This window comes from Sycon ciliatum, chromosome 4 (assembly GCF_964019385.1).
Source record: "Sycon ciliatum chromosome 4, ocSycCili1.1, whole genome shotgun sequence".
In the NCBI taxonomy this organism is placed as follows: Eukaryota; Metazoa; Porifera; class Calcarea; order Leucosolenida; family Sycettidae; genus Sycon; species Sycon ciliatum.
The window spans coordinates 7,595,025-7,606,079 of NC_088646.1; the positions used below are offsets into that span (position 1 = coordinate 7,595,025).

Here is an 11,055-nt window from a genome sequence, read left to right on the forward strand (position 1 = left end):
CTATTCTCGATCTCATATCCTGCAGCCCTGTGCATTGCCACGCTGTGTGCAATTATTATTTTCTCGTAATCATCTTCCAGCTGCAGCAGGCCAGAGGTAGTATTACACTTGCAGAAAGATGTCCAGTGCGAAAAGGAACGGTGGTAAAAGCCGTAGAGTAGGGGACGATCCAGTACCTGCTGAAATGGATCACGAAGAAGATTTGGATGATGGTAGTGACGTGGCTGTATCTGACGGAGAGGATGCTGGTGACAGTGGTTCAGAGATCGAGGCTGTGTTCGAAGGTTTTATGCCCAAGGAAGGAGACTTTCATGGCATCAAGAACTTGCTGAATCAGTTGCTGACAGGATGTGATGTGAATTTGTCTGATTTGGCTGATACTGTCCTGGCACAGCCTGATGTCTCCAGTGTGTTGAAAGTTGGTGATGCTGACGATGAAGTGTTCGGTGTCATCAGCCCGCTAAGCTTGAAACAACACAGCAAGAAACCATCTATCCAATCTCTCAGGGAGCTGATCCTGACGAAATGTGATGAGTTCGGTAGCGTAGAGACTAAGGCACGACTCGCGGCCGCATTGGGAGCTAGCGGTAAAAGCAATGTAGCTCTGCTTGTCAATGAGAGGATGATCAACCTTCCACAGGAATTGGCGATCTCCCTGCATGGAGCACTGCAGGAGGATTTAAAAGAAGCCGCTAAAGCTGACAGCACATACAAGTTTGACCAATTTGTAATAATGTGCAAATCAGTTGAGAGTGCGCTGCGCAGTAGCAAGGGTTCAACTGGCCAGAAAAAGAAGAAGAAAAAGGCTGATGGTGCATCGGCGGCAGCAGCAGCCGAGTCCAGTGATGGAAATGAACAGATATTCATCAATCTCGAGGACGAACTGTTTCTCAACCACTGTACTTGTAGCTACTCGTTTCCATTGTCCGAAAGCACTTGGATATCGAGGAAAGGTGGTGTGCGTGAGCGTCCCTCGCGTACTATAATGCTCATGACATCTGGGCAGCTCCGACAGGCATGGAAGGAATTAGAGGGTTTGCTAACATGACCCATCTAGCCATGATACAGAGAGATACTTGATCTCTTGCCCATGTCCGTGTTCCTTGCGTGTGAGCTGGGCAGTCGCTGACTTCAAACAGTATCGACACCAGAGAAACTGCATCGTGCGTCTTACTGAGAACGATAACTGAACCAATGGATATGTACTATGTACAATCAACAAGTTGTTCAGACACTGCAATCCACGTCTGGCAGGCCGCTTGCCGAGGACCAGCACTTCTGGTTTGCCCCAAGAACTGTTATGCCAGTTCAAACCGAGACGAGCTCAGCAAGTGCCCATCAGCAGCCAGATTGTCCAATCCTTCATATCATGGGTAGACTTCTTTTTAGACCAGCCTGGGTTTTGGTTTACGTTGACCATTCAAGTGAAATTGTTTTTTTTTACTACGACTCCTTTCCAATGCTGGCACCAAATTATCTTGAAGAATAATGAAAGTACAGGTACCAGTAATACATTTAATTTAAATACTGAGGGGAAGTCGCCATGGAAGTTTATATCTGGTCGGTTGGCTTGAGGAATATCGGTATCAAACAATTATAGAAGTTGCATGTGCTGCATTAACACCGGTCAGTCATCCGTACATGTTTGTGCAGTAGGAGAAAATGCAGACTCAAGAGGCATTGACAAATTATTCCAGGACACAGAAAAGCAGAATTACATGCACATGCTACGTGTATCTACAATATCCGAGTACATGCTATCTACAATATCCGAGGAGAGTCCAGCCACCAGAGTGAATGATTTATACTTGTATACAGTTCAGCTTCACTTCAGACACCAGTCCGAATGACCGTGCTCTACACTAAGGTGGCTGTCTGCTCCGATTGTCCGCTTCCTTGGCTCTTTGCTGGCGAACCGCTGCGACTTGACATACTTGGCTGTTCGCGTAGTGTTTGACTGGAGTCGGCAGTACGCACGTCAAGGAAAACTAGCCAATTACAGAACAACAGCAAAGCTCTTGAAACTGACAGTGCATTGTACCTTCTCTTACATTGTGGACCTCTTGCTTGCCCAGTCTCAACAAATACGTTACACAGCTGCACACTTATCCAGTTTTTGGCCTATAAACTGCATACCAGAACGTGCGAACACTAAAATAACAGCTACACACACAATCCAGGTATGAACGACAACAGAAACTACCAGTCACCGCAGTGACAGATCGTGCAGTAGCGTTTGGTCAAGAGAGGTAGGATACACAGCAGAGCCAAGATCCGTGAGCTGAGAAAAGAATCAACACAAGGCAAAGGCAACATGAGGGCAACACGACAAACAGGAAAGACACTGCTACATAGCCAAGCCAGCTGTATTGTAGCCACCGTTGTGAAGCACAAAAAGAAAAATTTGCAGTGCGTTTCAAAAGTATAGACATCAGGTTTAAAAAAACCGTCACGCCTGCACCTATACCACATAAAATCTGTGATCACTTTGTGCATAAAATTCCGAAATTTGACGTTTGGTACCGTATTATCTCCCTTATAAACACGGTACTTATATTTTTTCAACCCACCTCGCACCCGTGCTTATAGAGGAGACCGTGATAATACTGGAGACTGTGTTTATATTTTTCAACCATGAAAAAGTCAAGAAAGTTGCATAGCGGTAACACACTCAAATTGGAATTTAATTAACTCAGATTTCATGATTAGAGAACAGAGAGAAGAAAAAAGAATGATGCGGAAGCGCATGCGCACAGCTGCATTCCAGTATTATCACTGGGACTATGTTGGAGACTGCGTTTGTAATCTCAACAGCCCTCCGACCTGTGCTTATAATGGAGACCTGTGTTTATAAGAGAGATAATACGGTATCCAATCGCCTAGAAATCTTATGAGAAAAATCGGGGGAACTACTTGAGCAATATCCCAAATTCTTTTTTTTTAACTAAAAAAAGTATGTGATTTATTTGAAAAAGTCAAGAGGTCTACACTTTTGAAACACACTTGTAGTTCCTCAATTGTGGTGAAAGCCTTCCTCCACGATACTGTAAAAGCCATTATTCTAACGAGGTGCATATATTATAACGATTTCCCAAAATTGACTAGTTTACGTGTACCAAAGGTAACGATTCTCACTCATTCTCAACGCTCAATAGGACAATAATATATGTATCGATTTCGGTATAACGATTTCTATTTTAACGACAGATTTCTCCTCGTTAACTCGTTAGAGTTAGCACTTCGTTATATATATGGCTTTTACAGTAATAGATCCCTAAACCGACATAAACCACAATGAATAGATTTAGAGTTCTCACAGAAAGTAGCAGAGTATGCTTGCAGCTGGAGCAACTCCTGGCACTGGCAAAGCTCAACAGTATTCCAGCAGGGCCGGCGCCACTGGTACGACCATGACCGTACTAATTCCAGCCTTCGTGGAATGTCCAGCGTGACAGTATTTACGTGAAAATGCTGATAGCTATTCTCGTACACCCCTCGCTAGAGTCTTTGCCTAAACTGTTCTTCTTGTCCAGCAAGGACTACTCCGTTGTCTATACTAGTATATCAGTTGCTAGTGGAATATGTAGCTGAAACACCCAGACACGATGTGGCATAGAGCTAGAGGTTCATCCTCCCATGATAATGGAATTGGGCATGGAAGATCGGCCCTGGGGCTGTAGAGGAGGATGTTTCAAATAGGAGATTATGTCGTAAACCGGAACGGACCCAATATTCACTTTCTCCCTTGGTATTTTGATTAGAAAACATAACGAGAGAGCTTGGAAGCTCAGGGCCCTACGCTATGTTTTTTTTGCCTTGATGACCTAGACAAAAAAAAAGCATAGGGATGTTATAAATTCTTTAAAAAATTCCTTTTTTTTCAGGCATAACCTGGGATTCGAACCCGCACTAAGAGCGCCCTGCATGCATCCCCCGATACACTTCGCATACATACTAATTCTTCCAAGTTGTTTCACATTGAGATCTTGCATTTGAAAGCCCTATTTGAATATGCATTGTGGCCAGCCGTCTTTGATGGCACGGTACGGTAGGGGATAGGTACGGGACAGGTACGATCGAGGGTAATACGACACCGTCTCCCGTACCATCAAACACAGCTGGCCATATACAGCTGCCCGCAATATTCAAATAGGGCTTTCAAACGCAAGATAATAACCTAAAGCAACTTGGAAGAATGGGTATGAATGCGAAGTGTATGGGGGAATGCATGTAGGGCAATAGTGCGGGTTCGAATCCCAGGATATGCCTGAAAAAAAGGAGAATTGAAGAATTTATAACATCCTATGCTTTTTTGCCGTCAGATACGGATAGCGCCAGGTGTGACACAAACAAACACCAAATTAAAGCTGTGTGGACCCTGGCTAGCGCCAGACGTTACTGAAGTAACGTCTTCTGCATAGCTACGGGAATAATTATGTCACAGTGAGACTACGGTGTGTTTTACTCCGAGCCAAAAGTTCGTGGCTCTGTGATGACCAGAAGCACCATACCAAGCAGGTAAATTTTTGACGTGTTGCTTCACACTGCGACATGAGTTTTTACGTCTTTCGAAAAATCCACTTCTTGTCGCAGGTAAACAGCAGCTCGCCTCTCGCCTATAAAGCACCGTATACCAATGAAAACTAATGGAAGCACACACAAGGCTTATTGTTTCTCTGTACTGGCCGTCGTGGAGCGATAGCAAATTACCTAATTTCAGAACTCCGGGTGAACTTGATGTGCACTGCATTGAGCGTTCCAGTTTGGAGCAACCCCTATAAAACCAAAATTTGAAACGAAAAATCGGGCAACTTGGAGGCAACGGGCCAACACAAAGGATTGGCTCACTTCGATGGACTCTGGCCTCAGAGCAAACTTCAACATGCCAGCTACCTTCCACAAACATATTTCGAGTGAACAATCCACACGGATGATCGGTTTAGGTCTATATAATTTTGCTGTCAAACCGTTCCTATTTGAAACACCCTCCTCTACAACCTCTCAGGAGCTGGCTCCACGCCTGTTCAGAAAAGGCAGATCAGGGCAAAGAGCAACAGACTGTAAGTTAGTTTGTCTTTCTCACCCGTGTCATCAAGTGATCCAAACCCTTGCTGGATGCTTCAGCGTACTTCAATGATCTGTAACAGGAACATGTATAACAAGGCAATGATAAAATATCGAGAACGCACAGACCAAGAAGAACTGAGAACATGCAGCATGCCTTGTCAGGTTTGTTCATCTTTCCACAGCAAGCAGATGGTACAAACCTTAAGGGCTAACATTAAATTTTGTCATTGAATCGGACATTATCCAAAGCTAAGCACATGGTGCACGCACACAAACACATATGAGATGACAGTCTGTGTAGACAAGTGTTAGCTCTAAGGTATGCAACAACTACCCCCAACAATAAAGAGGTTCTGCGCTAAGTAAAGTTGACCAACCTTACTTAAGTGGGCGGGAAAAATCCGTGAATGCGCGAGTTAGCACTCCACTTACAGAAAGTTGTCTATGTAGAGTATGCAACTGGGGCTCTACTAAGTAAGGTGCTCCGTATTGGATTGGGGTAAAATGTATGACTCTCTCTCTCTCTCTTGGTCGTACACTGTCGTGTTCGGAGTTGCAATGGGCAGCTACGTGATTCGAACAGTTTGTATGGCGGAGTGTACGTAACACTTTCCGTAGATTGAATACGCTTTTACCAACTTAATTACGTTACAGCATGTCTGCTCCAATAGCATAGCAATATCAGAGCATACGTAAGCTCTCACCCAGCCTGACTGTGATCTAATTGCCTGTCAAGCTCAAGATGTTGCCAAGCCAGCTGCTGTTGCATTTGACAGACCCGGTCCATTGCTTGACGAGACTCACCACCTGGTGGGCAATGATGGCATTGTAATGACACAAAATAATATTCAAAAAGGTTTGGTGGAACATAAAAAGATAGTATCGTGGCACAGTCATCAGTACTTACAAAGTTACATAGTAGAGGGAAAATATCCGGCATTTCTGAGCCATTCAAACCGGTTCCCATTGGCATTGGTGAATTCAGCATAATATATGAATATGAACCCGGAATATTCCCCTTATCTGAGGCTCTTGCCCATAGTGAGAACAGCAAGGCTTGCCATCTCCTAAAGTCTGTATGCCAGGTATATTGCCCTTTCGGGGAATTGGAAGGCTTCAAGCTCTTCATCGTTTGCTAAAAGTGTTTGAAACAACAAAAAGAGAATAAATCTGGCCCTCAATTCAGACAGAAATGCAAACTTATACACTGACCAAAGGCTTCAAGTTTTCCTGAACGAAACTCATCACGGAGACGCTGTAGTCCATGTTCGATTTGCTTTGTATCACGCATGTTAGTCACAGCAGGCAGCGGAGTATGCTCGAAGCTGGAGCGACTGCTGGAGCTGACACTGTTACTACCAAGCTGAGCAGTGGTCCAAGTGGTGCCAGCGGTACTGGCGCTTATGGTCGTAGGCTGATTCGTAGCCATTGAACTAAGGGCTGATTGAAACCTTCAATGAAACCTCTGCCTTTCAAAGCTATGCTGTCAGCAAAACACCTCACACCAAAAGGGTTGTAGCAGGCGCCGGCATACAAAAATTACAAAACTGCAGAACGAGAAAGAGCATTCGCGTCACTCTTGTTCAGCGACAACTACTAGCTCGATGGTCTTTGACTCGTTCTGAAGAGCAAAGAAGGAGTAAATAAAACCAATGGCAATGCCAATAAATGGCCTTTGTAAACATAAAACATCCTAGCAAAAATCGCGATTTTTGAATTTATTTTTTGTCTTGGGCCTTGACGCCATTTTCTCAATAGAAGCGCAAGCGCAAGGCCTATAAGCGTTGCTATGCCTCCGAAGTCTTTCTCTTTCTCTGTCAACAGCGATCATGGCGGCGACTTCGGCCTTGATGAAGTGAGTGGATTTTGGCCACCTAGAGCAGTTTTCCTCCAGTTTTCACCTTCAGAACCTAAACGATGGCTGTTTTTTTCGTAGGTTGGACCTTTGCGGGTTCAGCGGATACAAGATCTACCCCGGTAAAGGCAAGCGATATGCCCGTGTGGACGGAAAGGTATTGTATTTTTGGATGAAATTTGCGAAACAAGCAGTGTCACAGTGAAGCTGATCTCGGGAGGCTATACTGTGCTTTCAGGTCTTCAACTTCCTCAATCAGAAGTCTGAGCACTCCTTCTTGATGCGAAGGAACCCCCGTAAGATATGCTGGACTGTGCTTTACCGTCGCAAGCACAAGAAGGGAACCATGGAGGAGGTCGCCAAGAAGCGCACCAAGCGCACGCAGAAGTTCCAGAGAGCCATCCAGGGTGCAACCTTGGAGTCTATTATGGCCAAGAGGAACCAAAAGCCTGAGGTTCGCAAGGCTCAAAGAGAACAGCTCATCAGGTGTGTTATTTGAATGGACAAATATTTATTTTTGTACGCATGCATGCTTACTATTTGTAGACATAAATCGACACTCCTTTGGATTTGCGGAGCTTGGCTCTGTTACTCCCGTGCTGGAGAATTTGAAGCTGTTACAATCATGGATGGAATGCAGAATTCACTGGATCGACCTGTGGATATGGAAACGATCAAAGTATCTTTTCCAAATCCTATTTTCAAATCAACCATCATTGGTGTTGGAATGCTGGAATTCCAGACAGGATGGCAGATGCTTGCAGTTTAGCCACATGCAACTCAAACATAGGCATACTTCATGTACATGTCAAACACGTGCACATCACGTTCAGTTCAATTTGCAAATGCACATCCTGCAAGGCGACGTCTGTACAATATTTTTCAACCAGTCTGAATTTAAGTGGATCTGTTACGCAACACTGTGGTCCTGGAGATTGATAATGTGTGTGTATGTGTGTATTGCTGGTATTAATTTTTGGTCTTTCTCTTTTTCTTGTCCACACAGGCAGGCCAAGGAAAAGAACAAGTCTAACCAGCAGAAGAAGGCTGCCACCAAGGTATGTCTGATAGCTTTTGGTCGGGGTGTCTTTTCCTCTGCTCTTTTGCACATAGTATTTTATACCCGTAGGAAGTGATTCTAACCCCGGCTGGCCTGGGGATTAATTTTGAGTTGCATTGAACATATTGAATGGCATCCATGACGCATGTTGCCATTTATGTTCACTTGGCCTGTGGCGCCGTATTGTGCTCTTCAGAAGAACTTGATGGAGATGGATGCCAACACTTTTCATTCCTCATTTCACTCAGTATGCCATGTTCATGTGTGGACATATGCTTAATGCCACCATGTGCCTGTGTCTGTCATGCCAGATTTACCCATCTCTTGTTCCATCTTTTGATATGTGGACTCCTAACCATTTAGAGCCCATTTCAGTGGTGTTTTGTTCTGAGTCTCGCCCAAGAACGATTTCAAGGGGTTTACCTGGGTTGTTCTTATTTTTCAGCAATGGCTGCGTTCTTAGAATTCATACAGGATCACACGTATCCCAAAAAGCTGTCCGAAAACCAATTCCGCCGTTCTTAACTTTATGCTGTCGCGTTCTTAGCATTTCAGACAGAACGCTGGCGGCTCTACTGTAGAAAAGAGCAGCCTTTGAGACCTGCATCGTGATTGTGGTCTTTGTTCTGCCTGTCCATTGATTGCCAGCTTACTTCTTTGTGCTTTCTTGTTTGTCTACATTACAGCCCGCACAGGCTGCACGTACCCAAACGGGCAAGAAGGCCGCCAAGGTTGTCAAGACCGCCGCACCCCGTGTTGGTGGCAAGCGATAAGCCATCGTCTATGTTGTCAGGGAGAATATACTTTGAAAAGACACTTTCTTGACTTTTGTGAGTGGTGGTGGTGGTATACTTGAGATTATTGTCATTCTAGTTCTACAGTGCCCCAGTGATGTTGAAACTAACTTCATGTTGGGTCCGCATCTATGGCGACAGAGTTTTATGTGTACACAAGCCTGAAGTACAGTTATGCTCGGTGGAATTCGACCTAAAGTACACATTTTGCACGCAGGCGACTCTGCCCACGACGCTTTAGAGCCGGAATGAATGCTTGGCATGTCCATATTCAGTGATGTACTTGTCAGAACTACTGTAGAGTCGCCCAAGACCCTTGTTTCCAAGGGGTTAGCCTGCAATCTGGCTGCGTTCTTAGGTATAGCACGTTCTTCAGTGCGCGACTACTGTAGTTCAGGATGCCAATTCTGCACCTTTGGTTTGATTTCACTGAGCACAATTGTACGAGGTGAATGGCTATTTCTGGACATTGTACTGTCCTCGCAGGGTTCCGTGGACGCGCAATTTTCCACATTGGGGGCCGTCCATGATTAGGGAGGTTTAGTTCCCACGTAACGGAAACGCGTACGTGGGTGATCCACGTAAAGTGGATGAATGGCATTCACGTTGCAATGTTGTGTTTAGTCCCACGGAACAAACAAAAGCATGAAGCGAAAGGCCCAAACCTGGTCAAAGACGAAGCAACCCAGGCCAGCTCTTCCAATATTTTGATTTCGTGCTTCGGAAACTTCTTCAGCGCTGCAGCTGAGCACTCACACAATGCGTTCCATTCTGATTTTCACCCACGTTCTGGCGGAACTAGGGTGAGCCTCCATACATGGTATGTCGTGAATCAAAAAAACGTCTGTACGCGGGTCACTGAGTATCACGTGGTACACACACGTACAGTACCCACGAATTACGTGCGACTAACCTCCCTGGGCCCTATCGATCTTTTACACGAAGAGAAAAAGTTTCGTATATGGGTGGGTACAGGCCGGTGGTTCAATTCAAGAGGAGTTTCGTTTTGAAAAATATTGATATGTGAGACATCAAGGCATTCTTGCTGTCAAGTCAATCTTTTTTTCGTTCAGGGGGAGGGTCCTAACTAAACTTTTTTCGTTTCGTGAAAAATATCGATGATGCCGGATAGTCCCTTATTCACTGTCATCCGCGTTTTCGAGAGATTTTCCATAAAGGCTGTGTTTACAAGAGAAATTTCAGCCCGGGTTGAAAGTCTGTACGATAGACAAAAGAGGTGAGCGTTTACATAAAGACAGTTGACCCGGGTCAAATACTGATATGCCGCCAAAAGTCCACTTCTACACGAATCTACAGTCCTGTATGGTCACGTGAATCCGCTCGCGCGAAATTTGCATCTGCAGTGCCGTTCAAACCTGGCGCGAGATACGCACAGAAGTAGGTTTGTACGATTTTCTTGACCCGGGTTGATTTCAACCCGGGTCAAGCGCAATGCGTCATGTAAACGCGCAATTCATTTTATGCACGTGGCGGGTTGAAACGCCTCATGTAAACACCGCCTAAAACCCGCGTTATTCATGGGAATGTACAAGAAAATAGCACATGATGTTGAAAATGTACTACAAAGTCGTACCGTTGCATGAGTTTGTACGACAAAGTTATTCTGTGGGGACAGATTGTACATTTCGAGTAAAATAATTTTTCGCCGCGTGTAGAGTCCAGTCCGTCGAGTTGATGAAGTTTTTTTCTGGCCGTAGTTGACAGCTGGGCTATTGTAGTTTCTTCTCGTGTCGGTGCCTCCATGGCTTTAGTGAACATTCAGTATGTATGCATGGCATATGCTATGAATCGGTAACCAACGATTTCCTTCCGGATAACCGAGGTCTGACTGTATCATTATTATCACAAGAGTATGGGGGTTATAATTATACTCTTGTTAATTTTAGTCCCACGTACAGACGTTTTCTGATTCGCTACATACCGTGTATGGAGGCTCACCCACGTTCCGCCAGAACGTGGGTGAAAATCAGAATGGAGCGCATTGCGCAAGCTGTGAGGGTGCTCAGCTGAAGAATTTTCCGAAGCACGAAATCAAAATATTCGATGAGCTTCGAGCTTTGACCAAGTTTGGGCCTTTCGCTTCATGCTTTTGTTTGTTCCGTGTGACTAAAGACAGCATTGCGAACGTGGGTTCATTGCATGAACTTTACGTGTATCACCCTACGTTCCCGTATCCGTTACGTTGGACTAAACCTCCCTATTATGAGTGATTTAACACCCATGGCAGGTGATCAATCATGCCCGAATAAAAAAAATAT

The 11,055-nt window shown here is 44.8% G+C and overlaps 3 protein-coding genes across 3 annotated transcripts; 2 read left to right on the forward strand and 1 right to left on the reverse strand.

Moving 5' to 3' along the window:
• Positions 1–15: 15 nt before the first annotated feature.
• On the forward strand, positions 16–1,531 carry LOC135814213 (protein BCCIP homolog). The gene has a single exon (XM_065327303.1). The coding sequence runs from the start codon at positions 119–121 to the stop codon at positions 1,046–1,048; it is 930 nt and encodes a 309-aa protein (XP_065183375.1). The 5' UTR covers positions 16–118; the 3' UTR covers positions 1,049–1,531.
• On the reverse strand, positions 1,420–6,735 carry LOC135814214 (coiled-coil domain-containing protein 28A-like). Its single transcript, XM_065327304.1, has 5 exons — positions 6,280–6,735; positions 5,772–5,874; positions 5,084–5,138; positions 2,259–2,281; positions 1,420–1,957 (listed from the first exon to the last, which is right to left on the reverse strand). The coding sequence occupies exons 1-5, from the start codon at positions 6,494–6,496 to the stop codon at positions 1,858–1,860; spliced, it is 498 nt and encodes a 165-aa protein (XP_065183376.1). The 5' UTR covers positions 6,497–6,735; the 3' UTR covers positions 1,420–1,857.
• Positions 6,736–6,818: 83 nt separating this feature from the next.
• LOC135814210 (large ribosomal subunit protein eL24-like) lies at positions 6,819–8,798 on the forward strand. The gene is made up of 5 exons (XM_065327298.1): positions 6,819–6,922; positions 7,004–7,079; positions 7,161–7,408; positions 7,929–7,980; positions 8,669–8,798. The coding sequence occupies exons 1-5, from the start codon at positions 6,897–6,899 to the stop codon at positions 8,753–8,755; spliced, it is 489 nt and encodes a 162-aa protein (XP_065183370.1). The 5' UTR covers positions 6,819–6,896; the 3' UTR covers positions 8,756–8,798.
• The last annotated feature ends 2,257 nt before the right edge of the window (positions 8,799–11,055 follow it).

What these genes read in the sequence shown, in the direction of transcription:
- LOC135814213 (XM_065327303.1), top strand. Translation starts at nt 119, where the DNA reads ATGTCCAGTGCGAAAAGGAACGGTGGTAAAAGCCGTAGAGTAGGGGAC.
- LOC135814214 (XM_065327304.1), bottom strand. Translation starts at nt 6,496, where the DNA reads ATGGCTACGAATCAGCCTACGACCATAAGCGCCAGTACCGCTGGCACC. An exon ending in AGGAAAACTTGAAGCCTTTG is followed by an intron (nt 5,875 to 6,279) that starts GTCAGTGTATAA and finishes ATTGCCCACCAG; the next exon opens with GTGGTGAGTCTCGTCAAGCA. An exon ending in TTAGATCACAGTCAGGCTGG is followed by an intron (nt 5,139 to 5,771) that starts GTGAGAGCTTAC and finishes TTCCTGTTACAG; the next exon opens with ATCATTGAAGTACGCTGAAG.
- LOC135814210 (XM_065327298.1), top strand. Translation starts at nt 6,897, where the DNA reads ATGGCGGCGACTTCGGCCTTGATGAA. An exon ending in GCGACTTCGGCCTTGATGAA is followed by an intron (nt 6,923 to 7,003) that starts GTGAGTGGATTT and finishes TTTTTTTCGTAG; the next exon opens with GTTGGACCTTTGCGGGTTCA. An exon ending in CAAAGAGAACAGCTCATCAG is followed by an intron (nt 7,409 to 7,928) that starts GTGTGTTATTTG and finishes TTGTCCACACAG; the next exon opens with GCAGGCCAAGGAAAAGAACA.